Here is a 17,894-nt window from a genome sequence, read left to right on the forward strand (position 1 = left end):
CATCATATCTCAGTCTCTTTGCAGCCGACAACAGCCCTCCTCACTGTCCACAACTCCACCTCTCTTCGTATCATCTGCAAATTTACTGACCCACCCTTCGACTCCCTCATCTAAGTCATTAATAAAAATTACAAACAGCAGAGGACCCAGAACTGATCCCTGCGGAACTCCACTTGTAACTGGGCTCCAGGCTGAATATTTACCATCTACCACCACTCTCTGACTTCGTCCGGTTAGCCAGTTTTCTATCCAATTGGCCAAATTTCCCTCTATCCCATGCCTCCTGACTTTCCGCATAAACCTACCATGGGGGACCTTATCAAATGCCTTACTAAAATCCATGTATACTACATCCATTGCTCTACCCTCATCCACATGCTTGGTCACCTCCTCGAAGAATTCAATAAGACTTGTAAGGCAAGACCTACCCTTCACAAATCCGTGCTGGCTGTCCCTAATCAAGCAGTGTCTTTCCAGATACTCAAATCCTATCCCTCAGTACCCTTTCCATTACTTTGCCTACCATCGAAGTAAGACTAACTGGTCTATAATTCCCGGGGTTATCCCTATTCCCTTTTTTGAACGGGGGCACAACATTCACCACTGCTCTCACTGCAACTGGTTACGAAACATACAGAGGAACAGAAGTTATAATTGTTCTCTTGTCCAAATCTTTCAGAATCAGCTCGTGTCATTGCAACTTTGAGTTTGTGGAGTTTTGTTTGCAGAATGGTTGTATTCATATGTATAGATATGAATTCCACAAACTTGCATAAATTCTACAGAACTGTGATCAGTGAAACCATTTTAACAGAGGCACAATCTTTTGATCCTACTTGCTATTCTATTCAGATTGTACAATTATCAAGTTATTCCTTTTTAAGTTTTCATACCTTGGACTTATCTCGCATTGACCCTTTCCCAAGGATGGACATTTTTGTGCCAGTATCTTCCTGCAGTCTCTTCAATGAATTTCCTCTAGGTCCAAGCAGCTTCCCTACAAAGTTGAACTACAAAAGCATTTCAAATTACATGAAGAACTGCATTATAAATAAATATTACATTAAAAAGTATTTAATTAGTTGTAAAGCATTCTGGAACATCCTGAGAGCATGAAGTGTGGTTCGTTTTTTAATTCTACCCAACTTGAGAAAATAATTCACAACCTTTCCTGTGAAGTATACATCTCAGATCAACTGAAAATGAGTGGCTTATACATCAATCCATCCCCACCCTACTCACATTGAAGCATCTGACAAAGTGGAGGAAGAAACAAAAGATTCATCAAACTTCAATCTAGATACAGCAAGTCTTCCAAAACTGTCTACAGTCTGTTTGGATGAGACATGACCAAAGGTATTTTAAGCAAGTTCTTCACAATTACACTTGAAGTCCACATTTGAGATTAATGTATACTGATTAGCAATAAATAGTTTCTCCCTTACCAAAAATCAAGTACATATGCTATGCAAGTTCAACATGCCACCAGTGGATACTGAACGGACCTCTGATTTACAGCATCCGCAATTCTTTAAGATCTTACACAATGTTGGAATGTCATTTCAGGGACAAAAACAAATTGCTAGAAAAGCTCAGCAGGTGCTGCAATATCTGTGGAGAGAAATCAGTTAATGTCAAAAAGCTGCTGTGCTCTTCCAGCAATTTCTGCTTTTATTTCTGATTTCCAGCATCTGCAACTCTTTTGGTTTTATTGCCACTTCAGGGTTTGCATTAGAGTACAGCACCACCAAGGCAGCACTTTACTGGAATCAGGTCAACTACACAGAAAAAGGCTCATCGGTCATTACTCCATGCCAATCAAAAACAAGTACCTGACTATTCCAATCTCATTATCAAGCACTTGACCCATAGCCTTGGAATAGCTCGTGCACATCTTAACACCTCTCCAATAATTTAGGGGTTCTGCCCCTATACTCTTATAGGCAGTAAGCTCCAAATTCTCACCACCATCTGTGTCAAGAGGTGCTGCATTTTGGGAAAGCAAATCTTAGCAGGACTTGTACACTTAATGGTAAGGTCCTAGGGAGTGTTGATGAACAGAGAGACCATGGAGTGCAGGATCATAATTCCTTGAAAGTGGTAGATAGGATAGTGAGGAGGGCATTTGGTATGCTTTCCTTTATTGGTCAGAGTATTGAGTACAGGAGCTGGGAGGTCATGTTGCAGTTGTACAGGACATTGGTTAGGCCACTGTTGGAATACTGTGTGTAATTCTGGTCTCCTCCCGATCAGAAATATGTTGCGAAACTTGAAAGGGTTCAGAAAAGATTTACACGTTGCCAGGGTTGGAAGATTTGAGCTATTATGAGGCGCTGATCAGGCTGGGGCGGTTTTCCCTGCAGCGGAGGCTGAGGGGTGACCTTATAGAGGTTTACAAAATCATGAGGGGCATAGATAGGATAAATGGACAAAGTCTTTTCCCTGAGGTGGAGGAGTCCAGAATTAGAAGGCATTGGTTTAGGGCGAGAGGGGGAAGATATAACAGGGACCCAAGGGGCAACTTTTTCACACAGAGGGTGGTACGTGGATGGAATCAGCTGCCAGAGGAAGTGGTGGGGGCTAGTGCAATTGCAACATTTAAAAGGCATTTGAATGGGTATATGAATAGGAAGGGTTTTGAGGGATATGGGCCAAGTGCTGGCAGGTGGGACTAGATTGGGTTGGGATATCTGGTCGGCATGGACAGGTTGGACCGAATGGTCCGTTTCCGTGCTATACATTTCTATGACTCTATATCCTCTAAACCTTCTGCCCTTTCACCTAAATCTGTGCCTCCTGGTTAACGATTCTCCCTCAAAGGGAGAGTGTTTCTTCCCATCTATGCTCTTCAATTTTATACATCTCAATCATATCCTCTTCAATCTTCTCTACTGTAAGGATAACTCCAATCTTCCTTCATAAGTGAAACACTCAGGTTGGGCAACATCCTGTAAATCTCCTCTGCACCATCTCCAATGCTATCACATCCCCACTTCTGGATTCCAGAATGGCACACAATACACCAGTTGTGGTCTAATCAACATTAAAATTTCCACAAACTCCAGGCACTTAAAACTCTGTGCTACAGTTAAGAGGCTGGTATACCTTGCCCTAATACCTTCAGTAACCATGTACATACATACCAAGATCTCTGATCCTCTGAGCTTCCCATGGTCCTACCATTCATCATGTATCCCATTGCCTAGTTTGCCGTGCTCAAATCCATCATCTTGCATTTATTCAAATTGAATTTCACTTGCCACTAATTAGTCCATTTGACCAGCTTGTCTATATCCCCCTCACTATTTTCCACACAACTTTTTATTATCCACAAACTTACTTTCTTGTTATCATTTCAGGTCAGAAATTTGCCATTGTTAGAACATTAAGTTCCTTATAGTACTCTCCTGGAGAAAACATGTAGTTCCAAGATGCAATTCTCAAACCCAAACTGGTCAAGGTTCCTGCAGTCATAGCCAGGTGAGATTTGGAAGTGCAAAATTTATTACAGAATCCCTACAGTGTGGAAACAGGCCCTTCCGCCCAACAAGTCCACACCGACCTTCCGAAGAGTATCCCATCCAAAACCATTCCCCTTCCCTATTACCCAACATTTTATCCGACTAATGCACCTAATCTACACATCCCTGAACGCTACTGGCAATTTAGCATGGCCAATTCACGTAATGTGCACATCATTAGATTGTGAGAGGAAACTGGAGCACCCAAAGGAAACCCAAACAGACACTGGGAGATTGTGCAAACTCCACACAGAGTTGCCTGAGGCTGGAACTGAACTCAGGTCCCTGGCACTGTGAGGCAGCAGTGCTAACCACTGAGCTACCATGCTGCCCCTTTAGACATCTCTGGGATACTCTCAGCTTATGGGAGATTAAAATCCATGATGAAAAGCTGAGAGAATGTTTATTTGGGAAGGTGTTTTCTGCCCAGTTGTCCTCGAGATTGAGTGTTATGAAGTCAGCCTGAAGAAGTTTTGTAGAACTTGTGGGACTTATCCAGATTGAACATTAGCTTTCCCCAAACCTTTGAGTCTTGATATCTGTCACCTGTCCAGAAGAATTGGAGGAGGTTGGGGGTCACAAGATAAATTTAAGTAGCAGTCAATTCGAAGTCATAGAAATTTCACTCTTTCCAAAGGATATCATTCTGCTTACCATCTGTGCTCCACACTCACTCAGACACTAGTCATAGACAGAGTAAAGTACAAATCTTCCCACAGTCATAAAATTAGAAAGTTGTTCAGCAGCATTGTAGCTTAACAGACAGGGAAACAAAGAATAAATAGTCGAGCATCCTCCAAGGTGGTGCGCCCTGGCGATGTATTTTTTCCAGCAGGAGCGTAACCACAACTACGACACGCAGCTCCTGTTCGTCGACCATGACGGTTTGGACGTCGCCCTCAAGACGCTGCCGGTCTTTTACCAGGACCTGATCACTGTAGCGGCTGTTTTCAGGGAGCCGTTACTCAGGAATCTGCACCTCCGTACTAGCGGGTTCGAGTGGCTGTCAGAAGGAAGGGCCGTGGCAGCGAGCGCGACCAGGGTCGGGGACATGCTGGGTGGTGGGGGCCTGGGCTGGACGCTGCTGCAGGACATAGCAAGCAGGGCAGCGGTAGACGTCCGGTACGTGGCCACCGCCATCCGATGCGTTAAAACGGCGGTGCTCGGACCAGACGTAGTGCACCAGTTGGAGGATGCTCAGGTGTGCGGTGGAATCCCGTCCACGCTCACCCCTGCCCGGATGGAATTTCACATTGGCCCCAAGGTCCCGTACTTCCCACGGGAGCCTGTGCCCCACAAACTGAGCCGCCTCCGGAATTTTAATCTTGCCCCTTTTAAGGACGTAAAAAGGCAGGCCCTGTATCGACTGCTGCTGCACACCGTCCACCTCTTCTCCCTCATCTCATCCACCATCTGGACATGCCTTGATGTGCCCATTGCTGCCGAGCGGTGGGAATCCTCAGTGAGGGGCTCTCTACGTGGGATTCCTCCCCCTTTCTCTCAGGGATCTGGGTTGGAGGGTGCTGCACGCAACACGGTCCCCTGCAACCACAGATTGCGGTGGTTCACGGACTCCCAGCCCAACAGCTTGTTCTGTGGTGCTGTGGAGTCAGTGGACCATGTATATATTGGGTGTGGGCGTTTGCACTCCCTTTTTGATTTTCTTAAAAACCACCTCCTCTGCTTTTGGTTGCACTTCAGTCCCATGCTCCTGATCTTTGGGCACCCGGTACAGAGGAGGGAGGGCAGGTCTGAAGACCTCCTTGTAGGTCTGCTACTGGGCCTGGCCAAACTGGCCATAAACAGGTCCAGGCAGCGGGCCATGGAGGGGTCCTGCCTGCCCCTCTTCCGTTATGTTAGAGGTGTCTCTGGAGAGGGAGCACGTGGTGGCCATCAACATCCTGGAGTGATTCAGGGAGAGGTGGGCACTGCAGGGAGTGGAGTGCATTATTTCCCCCTCCAACTCTATTTTGATTTAATCCCTGCCCTCCCCTTCACTGTTTGATCACACTGCATTGCCCTTTGATGTGAAGGGCACTGCTTGTCACAGGCCACTCGGGTGTTTCCTTTCCTCCTGGTGGAGGAAACTGAATAAAGATTCATGCACCTTGTGTCTTTCACTGTGTCTCACACCTGCACACACACAACATGGGTGCTGGGGAAAAAAATAAGCACTACCACAGCTAGGCAGTAGTGTGGGGGGTTAAGAAGGAGAAAAGAAAAAAATAATAAACAGGAGTGTCAAACTTTCTGTAAAAATCAAAATAGTCACAGTAACAAGAACGAATCTCACCTCCACTATGAAAACTGAATCTTTCCGCCAAAGCATAAGCATTGCAAAGCACTGCTCTAATTCAACTGAGAGACACACAGTATATCAGAAGCCTTACCTTTGGGAATTGTGCAACTGGTATCAGACAACGTTCAGAAAGCTTTATGCTCTTCTGTGTCAAGACATCAAGGAATCTTTTTTCCTCCTCTTTTTTCTCTCCCTTCTGAACCTTTTCTATTTCTACAAGGAAAAAACGTTAAAGTTAAAATTAAAATTCCTCTACATGCCACAGTGGTAATGAAACAGCATGCAAGTTGATTTGTAATTAGTTAATTTGCAGGAAAGTACATATGAATGGTCGTGGAACTGCTGCTGAAATTCCAATTTCCAACAAACCTCTGAATGCATTGCAATTTGTGAGCAGCAAGCCGCTGGGATGGCAACAGTGCAGGTTGCAGACAACAGGGCAGGTGTTTGTCAGTGCTGAATGTATCTTGGCAAATGTATCCAGGCTTGCAGTATCTTGGCAAAGTGTGATCTGGGTAGTTCACAGTGGGGTACTGCTAGACTCAGTGATGGCACCACAACGTTTCACAAGCTACATCAATAGCTTAGATATAGAGATGTGGGTGTTCTTATTTATAGGTCTGAAAGCCAGCACGCAGATGCAGCAAGCAATAAGGAAGATTAATGGTGTTTTGGCCTTCATTCTAAAGGGACAGGAATGCAGGACTAAAGATGTCTTGCTGTAACTGTATAGCGCTCTGGTGAGTCCACATCTGGAGTATTGTCTTCAGTCTTGTTCTTTTACCAAGGAAGAAATGCTTGCTAAATGGTGGGTGATGGAGTCCACCAGACTAATCCCTGAAACTAAGGGCTGATTTGCGAGAGAAGATTAAGGAAAACGGGTCCACGTTCTCTAGAGTTTCGAAAAGAGGCGATCTCATTTAAACTTATATTATTTATAGGATGGACATAGATAGGCTGTTTCCAACCATTTGAGGGTTTAAAACCAGAGACAAATTTCAGGATAGATTGCATATTATTGATATGAAGAGGAATTTTGTTATTTAGAGAGAGGAGACTTCTACCTCAGTAAAAAGTCAAGTATTGAACAGGTTCAAAAAAAGAGATAGAATTCTCTTATTAACAGATGTAGAATACCTGGGAAAATTACATTGCAAAATGATCAGCCATCATCTTGTTGAATGGCAGAGCAGGTTTGACAGGCTGAGTTGTCTACTTCTGCTACTATGCCAGACGAGTAACAAGGAAAATGGAATCTAACTTCCATAGTCCTTTGCTCAAACTTCAAATCAACAGGCAGAAAAATCACATGCCAAGACTATAAAGTCTCCTTAGCAACTTTTAGGTCCTCTAGAAATACAGATAAGGAAAATGTAATGTTTAGTGCAGTACTGAAGAGTTTGCTTACTTAATGTTTAACAATGTATCCAATTCCCATGGAACAATCAAGTTGCTTGCTTATGCAATTTCCAAATCTCATTTAAAAATCCCATTTGCCTCGAAAATGGGTAAAGATAACTTTATAAAGTTTAATTACTTATGATGATCAGAGTCAAGAGTGTGGTGCTGGAAAAGCACAGCAGGCCAGGCAGCATCAGAAGAGCAGGAGAATCTACATTTCAGGCAAAAGCTCTTCATCAGGTGAATGATTCCTGAAGAAGGGCTTAAGCCCGAAACATAGATCCTCCTGCTCCTCAGATGCTGCCTGACCTGTGCGTTTCCAGCACCACACTCTCCACTCTGATCTCCAGCATCTGCAGTCCTCACTTTCTTCTACTTGTGCTGATTAGTATTGGTTCTTTATGAATACATTAACACATTCCATAACCTCCCTAAGAAAGACGTGGCATATTCATTTAAAATTTCTTCGAAGTTATTTGTGACTTAAAACTGCAGGACCGATGTGGCAGAACATGGATGATACATAATTCTAGCTGTTTATTGTTTACCTTGCATTGTACAATGGTTGTTTTGGTATATATGCCATGCATATCAGTGGGGAAGCTCCAGCCAGCAACTTAAAAAACTGTGCTTCAATCCCAATACAGGGCAAACATTTTCAGTGGAATCGTTTTCCATGGTTTCAGTCACCTGCAGCCCAAACACATTATAAGAAACCTCCGGGACCAGGGGCTGCCGGGAAGGTAAACTTACTATTTAAATGGATGGGTTCACTACTATCCGCAGTTTCAGGCTTCCGCGGTAGGTCTTGGAACATATCTCCTGGGGGGGGGGGGGGGGGGGGGGGGGGGAAGAGAGAGAACTACTGTACCAGCTTTCAAGAACTGTTTATCAGAAGCTTAAGAAATGTTGAGGAACCCTACTTAAAGCCAAGAATGGGTATCATCTTTTAACAATTATGGATGTTTGGACAAGGTTTCCTAAAACAGTGCCATTAAGAAAAATGGTTGCAAAATGGTAGTGCAAAAAAGTTAGTTCAATTTTCTTTTGCACGTTATGGATTATCCAAAGAAATGTAGGTTCAAATTTTGCTTCACAAAAACTGAATGGACTGGAAGCTTGTGATTGGTGCTGTTCCACAGGAACCTGTACTGGGTCCACTTCTGTTTATCTGAGGAGGCACAGTTAATAAGTTTGCAGATGACACCAAAATTGGTAGTATAGTGGACAGTGGTGGTGGTTATCCAAGACTACAAAAAGATCTTGATCAATCAGGTCAATAAGCTGAAGAATAATGGGAATTTGGATAAATGGGAGATATTGCATATTGGTAATACAAACAAGGACAGGACTTGTATAATTAATGTTAGGGCCCTAGATAATGCTACAGACAGACAGACTTTGGGTTCAGGTATATAATTCCTTGAAATTTGCAGCGCAGGTAGATGAGCATTTACGAAGGCATTTAGCACGATTGCCTTCATTACTCAGATCTTTGAATATAGGATTTGGAACATTGCGTTGGGGTTGTCCAGGACGTTGGTGAGGCCTCTTCTGGAGCACTGTGTGCAGGTATGGCTGCCCAGTTATATGAAGGAAAAGATTTATCATGATGTTACAAAAACGCAAGGGTCACCAGTTCTGAAACAATTAACTGATTTGTCTTCACAGATGCTGCCAGAACCGCTGAGGTTTGCCAACAACTTCTATAATTGTTTCTGATTTACAGCATCCGTAGCTCTTTCGGTTTTTACCAGGATATTGCTGGGAATGGAGGGTTTAAGATATAAAATAGACTGGAAAGACTTGGACTTTTATCACTGGAGTACAGGAAGTTGAGGGGTGACCTTGAGGTTTATAAAATCACAAGGGGCAAAGATAAGGTGAGTGACAAGAGTCTTTCCCTAGTAGAGGGCAGCCAAATGCAGGCAGGCAAGAATAGTTTAGAGTTTGGGTACATGGTCAGCGTGGACTGATTGGACCTGATGGTCTATTTCCATACTGTAAGACAATGACCGTCTGCTCCTCCACCCCCTTAATTATCATATCGTCACAGAATCCCTCGTGTGGAATCAGGCATCTGGCCCAACAAGTCCACACCAACCCTCAAAACAGTAACCCACCCTTCAGACACCCCCCCCCCCCCCTTATTACTCTCCATTTACCCCTGACTAATGTACTTAACCTATGCAACCCTGAACACTATGGGCAATTTAGCGTGGCCAATTCACCTAACCTACGCATCTTTGGACTGTGGGAGGAAACTGGATGCTTTATTTTAAATTGCCTTTCCCTATTAATCCTACCGACTACAATTCCAGAATAATGTAGCTTTGCACTGCTGTACTCACAGGCATCTTAAGTATGAGATAGGTATAACATTGAAATAAGCAATAAGCTGGTGTAACAAACTGCAGCAGACCAAAACAAATCCACACCCCAGGAAACAAAAGCATTTTGTGACTCAACGTCAGAAATTTGAAATATAAATAAATTTGGCACAAATCGTGCAAGAACCAGAAGCATTCCTACCCTAGATGACATGACTACTAGAACAGACAGAAGATCAATACCTGGTTATAAGAGTAAAATGGTTTCCAGATTATGTTGACTATATGTTTACAATTAGAAAATAAGTCAATGTAGCTGAAAACCGATGTTGGTCTGCAACACAGCATGAACTCATCATATCACTAAGGTTTCACGTGACTCCCAAAAGAAAGCAAAATAGTGCACTGATTGTTTTAATCTTGCAATGGATCTTTACCTCACCATTGTATAAAAACTTGTCCTTTCTCCTAGAGATCTGGTTTTATATTTATAATCTAGCTTTGATGATTTATCCACTTTAAATTCTGAAGGCACAAAGATTAGATTACATTACAGTGTGGAAACAGGCCCTTCGGTCCAACAAGTCCACACCGACCAGTCGAAGTGCAACCCACCCCTACATTTACCCCCTACCTAACACTACGGGCAATTTAGCATGGCCAATTCACCTTACCTGCACATTTTTAGATTGTGGGAGGAAACCGGAGCACCCAGAGGAAACCCACGCAGACACGGGGAGAACGTGCAAACTCCACACAGACAGTCGCCTGAGGCGGGAATTGAACCCGGGTCTCTGGCGCTGTGAGGCAGCAGTGCTAACCACTGCGCCCACTACTGGGCGCAAACTCACATTGAAGCTTGGAAAGGTGCCAAGCAAGGTCACCACTCACCAAGTCTTTGAAAAAACCGCATTATTCAATGTATTATTCATTGTTCCTACATGATAGCTACTGCACATTGCTTCAGACCTCACAAATTTGCTGTTTTAGGCACTACTAGAATTAGATGTTAAGTTAAATGATATATCTTCACCCAAGTTTATTACGCATGCCTGTTGCACGAATGCACCCATCAACTCTCTGAACTGACTGCAAATTAATGCAACCTAAAGCAATAACTGAAACTAAAATAAATTCTCATTTAACATAGGGTTTCTGCTGATTCTGTTAAAAAAATTCTAGTGAACATTTGAATTCAAACCCCAGTCAGTCTCACCAGAACGACGGGTTTATGTTTATGTTTCTACAGTACAACCTCAATTCCGAAAGAGCTTCACTGCCAATTTGCATATCAACTCCACAAACAGCAATATGATTAAGTGCTGGTTGACCATTTGATACATTAATGGAAGGTTACATATTGACCGTAGCCCAACATCCCTGCTCTTAAAAATAATCAAACTAGCATCCACCTGAATGACCAGGAGCCTGAGTTTAACAACTGAGACTCCAGTACCGTACTGCAATGTTAGTCTACTTCGTTGAGTCAGACCTGGAGAGGGATTTGAACTCAACCAGAGTCAAACAGAGTGGCAAACACTAAAGCAACAACTAAATCCTTCTAATTAGCCAGATAAATAAAAGCACTGTCAAGAAAAACTTCATACAGCTAAGAGTCATTGAAAAAACTTTTAGATTATATGAAAAAGTTAACCTTATGAAGTAAGCTTAATGGAACATGAACACTGATTTACCTTTGTATAGTCTCCAGTAAAGCTTAAGCCAGTACTCATGTTTCAACAGGAAAGCAGCAAAACTTTCCATTAATACAAATGCTGTCAGCTGATAATTTAGTACATACCTTCAGACTTAATTTGCTAAGATAGAATGCGTAATAAATAACTGCAGGAAGTGTCACATGACTCAAAACAGTGACAGATTCTGCTAAACCTCCAACAATGTGTTTTTGTTTGCTTCAAACCATCACAACATTGATTAAGTATTGTCATCTATACCACAATCAGTTTTATAGTCTCAGACAATTGTACCCCACAGGCCACATGACATTTCTAGACAGGAAGACACAGCAATTCATCCCATGTTGCCCTGGCGCTACGAATGAGAACTTAACTGTGCCTATTTCAGCTTCTCCACATAACCCTGCTCACTGTTTCAAATAATACTTCAATTCCCTTTTAAAGGCCTCAATTAGATTAGATTACTTACACAGTGTAGAAACAGGCCCTTTGGCCCAACAAGTCCACACCGACCTGCCTAGCACAACCCACCCAGACCCATTCCTCAACATTTACCCCTTCACCTAGCACAACGGGTAATTTAGCATGGCCAATTCACCTAACCTGCACATTTTTGGATTGTGGGAGGAAACCAGAGCACCCAGAGGAAAACCCATGCAGACACAGGGAGAATGTGCAAACTCCACACAGAGAGTCGCCTGAGGCAGGAATTGAACTCAGGTCTCTGGCGCTGTGAGGCAGCAGTGCTAACCACTGCGCCACTGTGCCAAACATGTCTGAACCACAGACAGTACATTCCATATCAAAACCACTTGCTAAGTGGAAAGGTTTTTCTCCAGATGCCTTCACTTTTCAAACAAGAAAAATATTTAATTCTAAGCCTTCTCATTCTTGATCCTTTGAGTGCCAACAGTCACTCCCTATCTCTGTTATCCAGAGTTCTCATGATTTAGAATGTTCTCAATCTTCTTTCCTTCAAGATGAACAGTCCTAATTTCTTAAATATATTTAGAGAAAAGTCCTGTTCTTTGGAACAATTTTCCTTAATTTTTTCTGCACTCTTGCCAGTTTCTTTGCATAAGCAAAAGTGAGGTCTGCAGATGCTGGAAACCAGAGTTTAGATTAGAGTGGTGCTGGAAAAGCACAGCAGGTCAGGCAGCATCCAAGGAGCAGCCCCCCCCCCCCAAACAACTCATCTCTCCATCCTGGAGGCTCCCCGCCTCCATTCCTGATAAAGGGCTTTTGCCTGAAATGTCCATTTTCCTGATCCTCAGTTTCTTTGCATGCCTCAAAGTGTAGCACTAGACATGTCCAGCTGGGAGGCCAAACTTGTGCTCCAAGTTCAACTACACACTGCTCCTCAATTATATGCCCCTATAATAATGCCTAGGATATTATCAATTCCTTATTAAACAAAGTTAAAAATCACACAACACCAGGTTATAGTCCAACAGGTTTAATTGGAAGCACAATTGCGTACTCCACAATCACCTGAAGGTGCGTCGCTCCGAAAACTAATGTGCTTCCAATTTAAACCTGTTGGACTATAACCTGGTATTGTGTGATTTTTAACTTTGTACACCCCTGTCCAACACTGGCATCTCCAAATCATGCTTGTTAAACAAGCTCTCAACGTGCCTGCCACCATTAAGGCCCAATGCAAATAGATACAGAAGTACCTCTGTTCCTGCCCCACTAAGATAATTGCCCTTCATTTTACACTCTCACTCCAGGGCCTTCAACAAAAAAAACTCTTCACATTTCTCCACACTGAACTTCATCTGCCGCCTGCCCATCCGCTCCACCACTTGCCCACATCCTTTTGAAGTTCTACAACACCACGCTTTAAAATTTTATTTCACCTGCAAATGGTGCCCTGTACGCCAAAGTCTAAGTCATTAATATATATTAGGAAAGGCAAGAATGGTGCAGGGCTGGGGGGAGGGGGTTGCAAGCGGGGATTGGGGATGGGTAGCGGGCATTACTATGGGACACCACGGGTTGGCGGGGTTAGCCGGGGATTTCAGGATCGGTTTCGAACCCCTCCCCCACGCTCCACCCTTTGTTCTCCACGGGGCCGAGGCCATCGCGGCTCCGAGCCTTAAAATCCTAAATCTGCCCGCCCACAAGGCGCCAGCCACCGCCCCGCTCTTCACCTGCAGCCAGCAACCTGCTGGCGTGGACAAAGGACGGATCCAGGCTGTCCTTCTCCGCCATGAGCTCGGGCAGGTATTTCTCATTCGCCATGGCCGCTCACTCCGCTTCCTCGCACCGCGATAATGCGCCTGCGCACCAACTGCCGCCCGCCTAGTGGCGCGGGTCCCACCTCTAGATGCCCATTGGGCGACTAGCTGTCCATCAGATGTGTTCTACATACCTATTCGTTTACACATCTGCCAATCATATATTATACCACCCATTTCCATGACATAATCTCCCGCTCTAACTCCCCGATACCTAAATGGCTAGCTGAACTGTCAATCAAGAGCTTCCTCACCAACAGTCAACCAACTGACATCAACTGCAACTCCACACGATCTACTGGAGACCAATTAGTTTACAGCTTCACCACCTTGTCCCGCCCTTCACCGACCATTGTGGGGGAGGGGAAGAGGAAGACAGCGAGACCGCGCGGCAGGGGCAGGGGCAGGGGCAGGGGCAGGGGGACTGTCTCATTAGTTGCATAAGGATTGGTCCGAAAATAAAATCGGAATGGGACAGTTTCATACCGAGTGAAGCTAAGACTTACTTAAACCTCCCTTTAATGTTTTTGTTGCATTGGACAATGGATGGTATGGAGCAGTCCTTATATGCCAAATGATATTTGACTTTAGGAAATATTTGAATTCCCAGCTGGTAAATAATGGCCTTGTTGGTGACCAACACCTCCTGGAATCCATGTATTCTAAAAGATGCTCTCAACTTTTCAGTTGTTGTCCCAGTCTGACGAATGAACTCTATCCATTTCCAACCACTTTGGTCAATCACTAAACACAGCCATGAAAGGACCAGCATGGCCGACGTAATCGAATTCAGGGTTTATCTGGCCATTCCCACAAATGGGGAGTTGCTGGCAGTAATTTTTGTCCTTGACACACTAGGCACTGACCTACCTTGCATCTATGTCTGCATCCGTTCCTGGTCACCAGGCTTAACTTTTGCCAACATCTCCATTTTAGATACTCCAGGTTGGCACTGGTGGATTTCAGCCGATATCTGGCAGCGACCTTTGCTGGCTCCCCGGCATAATATGCTGTATGGTGGTCTGGTCTAGCCAGGTCAGCAGGTTTCAATTCTGGTTGTGATGGCCCTTTTGTTTCCCCTTCACCTCCAGCTGTTTTAGTTTTGCCAGGATGGAATCTTTGTGTCCACAGTCGGAAGGGTGTCCAGAAAGTTTAAAATCAGAATGGACTCTTCCAGTGGTGCCCTTATGAGTTGTCAGTCTGCCAGTGGGAGGCAGCCCAAGGCATCCGTATTTGCTACTTGATCTCCCAGATGGTGTTCCAATTTATAATTCTATATATTTAGAATGAGAGCCTCCTGCTGAATTCAACCTAAAGCCTTATCCTCTTTGAGAAGCCCCACCATGGGTTCATGGTCTGTTACTATTACAAATTTACATCTGTTAAAGGTATTGGTGGAACTTTCTCATATCAAAGATAACTGCCGAGCCTTTCTTTCCTGTCTCAATGTATTTGCATTCTGCATCAGTCAAAGTTTGGGAAGCATAGGTTATTAGGTATTCGGCCAGCTGTGGACCAGCACTACCCCAATACTGTACAGGGAAGCATTGCATGCCAGCACCACATCTCGCTTGGGATCACAGTGTGGCAACACCTTAGACGATGACAGCTGCTGCTTCACTTCCCTAAGGCTACATCTTGACTCAGAGACTATTTCTAAGGCTGACCCCTTTTAGAATAGCAGGTGTAAGGGTGCCAGGATGGAGGCCAGGTTATGCATGAATTTTCTGTCATAATTATCAACACAAAGAAAGACCTAAGCTCCGTTACAGATGTGGTAGCCCTCACTTTATCTTACAACTATGGAACCTGATCTCGATGACTCTGTAGCCCAAGGAGGTCACTTGGGTACTTGGAACGAGGAGAAAGTGAGGTCTGCAGATGCTGGAGATCAGAGCTGAAAATGTGTTGCTGGAAAAGCGCAGCAGGTCAGGCAGCATCCAGGGAACAGGAGAATCGACGTTTCGGGCATAAGCCCGAAGCCTGAAGAAGGGCTTATGCCCGAAACGTCGATTCTCCTGTTCCCTGGATGCTGCCTGACCTGCTGCGCTTTTCCAGCAACACATTTTCAGCTCTGGTACTTGGAACACCCATTTTCCCCTCGTATGGAGTATAACTGCCTTGGAAAAACATTTAAGCACAATGTTTTTATTAGTTTTCCCAGTTATTAGCACATCATCCAGAGAAGTAATGACCTGAGATTCCTAAGGGGCTTGACAGTTAAATGCTGAAAGGATTTCTCCCCTTGTGGACGAGGTTAGGACTAGAGGACACAGTCTCAGATTACATGGGCCTCAATTTAGGACTGAGATGAGGAGGGATTTCTTCTGTCAGAAGTTTTAAAACAATCTGGAATTCAACTGTAACTCATAGTTTCAAACTAAAATTGAAAAAGAGTAAAAGAAAAATAAGATGATCTCAGCCATATGCTGATCACTGCTATCCATTACAAACCCAATTACTCCCACAGTTACTTTCACTATCCACATCCTCGCCTCCATTAATGACTCCATTCTCCCAGTTTCATCATCTGTTTCGATGATGCCACCTTCTGCTGGAGCAGTAGGCACATCTCAGACGTCCAACATTTTCCTCAACCAAGGATCCCCTGCCACTATGGTCAACAGAGCCCTCAGCCATGTCCAATCTATTTCTGCACTTCTGCCTTCCCACAACTCTGCACTACTTCCTTCCCACAACTCAATATGGTCCTCTGGCTCTTAATTACAGCTCTATCAGCATCCACATTCAAAGGATCAAAAACCATTATTTAAACCACCTTCGGCATGGTTCCACCACTAGACACAAATTTCCCTCCCATCCCTTGTCAGCCTTCTAGGACACCCTGGTCCACTCCTCCTCCACTCCCAAAACCTCTTCACACTCCCATAGTGCCTTCCCATGCAATCGCAGAAAGTGGAACACTTACCTGTTTACCTTCTCACTATCCAAGGATCCCAGACACATCTTCCTGGTGAAGCAGCAAGTTACCTGCTCTTCATTCAATCTAGTACACTGCATTTGCTGCTCATAATGTGCTCTCCCATATACAGAAAAGACAGAAAGCAGACTTTGCAGAACACCTTGATCTCAGAGTTGCTGCATTGCTTCAGTGAAGTTCAATGCAAACCTCATCGTCCACCTTACAGCCTTCAGGAGTCAACACTGAACTTAACAATTTCAGACTATGAACACCTTCCATGTTCGTTACCAACTCGCAGATCCGGTTCTATATGGATTGCTCCAAGCACAGCCAACGTATTTTCAACAGTTTGCATATTCCATTAGCACTCATACAGCATTTAATTTTCTCTGGGCTCACTATCCCTTTTCTGGCCTTTCTCTTTCCCCTTTATGAGCACTGCCTCATTCTATTTGACTCACTAAACCCCAAACCACCCACCTCCATCATTTTGTTGCTGTCTTCAGTTCTGAAGAAAGGTCAATGGACTCAAAACATTAACTGTTTTCCCTTCCACAGATGCTGCCAGCCCTGCTGAATTACTCCATAATGTTTGTTTTGTTTCAAATCTCCAATACCCATAGTTCTTTGTTTTATCCTCAGAACATCAGCCTGGCATTCTGCATTATCAATCCTGTGACACTGCCACCACACCACAACCTTCCCAAGACCAACGCTGTTCAACTAGTATACAAAGAACCTGTCAAAAATCACATGGATGGCCAGAGAATAAGCATGATCCGATGTAATAGCCAATAGATGATCGAGAATAAATCAATCAACAGATTGCTGTGAACTGCTATAGAGCTGTAAATAACATTGGCAGGTTAATGAGATATTATTTGAGTGTGTCCCCAAATCCTTTGAAGATTGTACTGCTGAAGAGCTGTTTTATTGGAACAAAGCCTGATGGAGTGTCAAAGCCTGATGGAGTGTGACACTTTCTCTGTCAAAATACGCTCATCTATTCATGAAGTTTCATGTACAATCGCTATGAGATTGTACATTATGGGAAACTGCAAAATCAAAACCAAAAGCTTTGCAGCAACCATCATTATAGCTTTGGATTTATAATTGATTAGTAATGTGTGCTCAGAGGGAGTAATGCACATTTTGGACTTCTCGTAAAATACGTATTTGATTAACTAAAATGGGATGACTAAGATAGAGATATTTAGGAAGCAACATTCCTTCAAGAAGTCACAGCTTCAGTGTAGTTCAGGAATTAGGGCAATAGTGATTTTAAATTTAATACTAAAATCTAGAAACATAGAAAATAAGAACAAGAGTGGGTCAGTCAGCACTTTGAGTCAATATGATCATGGCTGATCATCCAACTTGAGTTAAAAATCACACAGGTTATAGTCCAACAGGTTTATTTGGAAGCACTAACTTTCAGAGCGCTGTCCTTCAGGTGGTTGTGAAGCAGGACCATAAGACA

The 17,894-nt window shown here is 43.8% G+C and overlaps 1 protein-coding gene across 1 annotated transcript in view; it reads right to left on the minus strand.

Annotated features, from left to right (window-relative positions):
* LOC122563397 (KH domain-containing, RNA-binding, signal transduction-associated protein 1-like) overlaps window positions 1–13,537 on the minus strand; it is a 29,859-nt gene extending 16,322 nt beyond the window's left edge. Inside the window, exons 1-3 of the mRNA XM_043717136.1 lie at window positions 13,405–13,537; window positions 5,912–6,033; window positions 894–1,010 (exon numbers count right to left, since the gene is read on the minus strand). Of these exons, the coding sequence (XP_043573071.1) occupies window positions 894–1,010; window positions 5,912–6,033; window positions 13,405–13,495 (330 nt within the window). The 5' untranslated portion in view covers window positions 13,496–13,537. The remainder of the gene's footprint in view (window positions 1–893; window positions 1,011–5,911; window positions 6,034–13,404) is intronic.
* Between the last annotated feature and the right edge of the window lie 4,357 nt (window positions 13,538–17,894).

Source organism: Chiloscyllium plagiosum, chromosome 27 (assembly GCF_004010195.1).
Source record: "Chiloscyllium plagiosum isolate BGI_BamShark_2017 chromosome 27, ASM401019v2, whole genome shotgun sequence".
NCBI lineage: Eukaryota > Metazoa > Chordata > Chondrichthyes > Orectolobiformes > Hemiscylliidae > Chiloscyllium > Chiloscyllium plagiosum.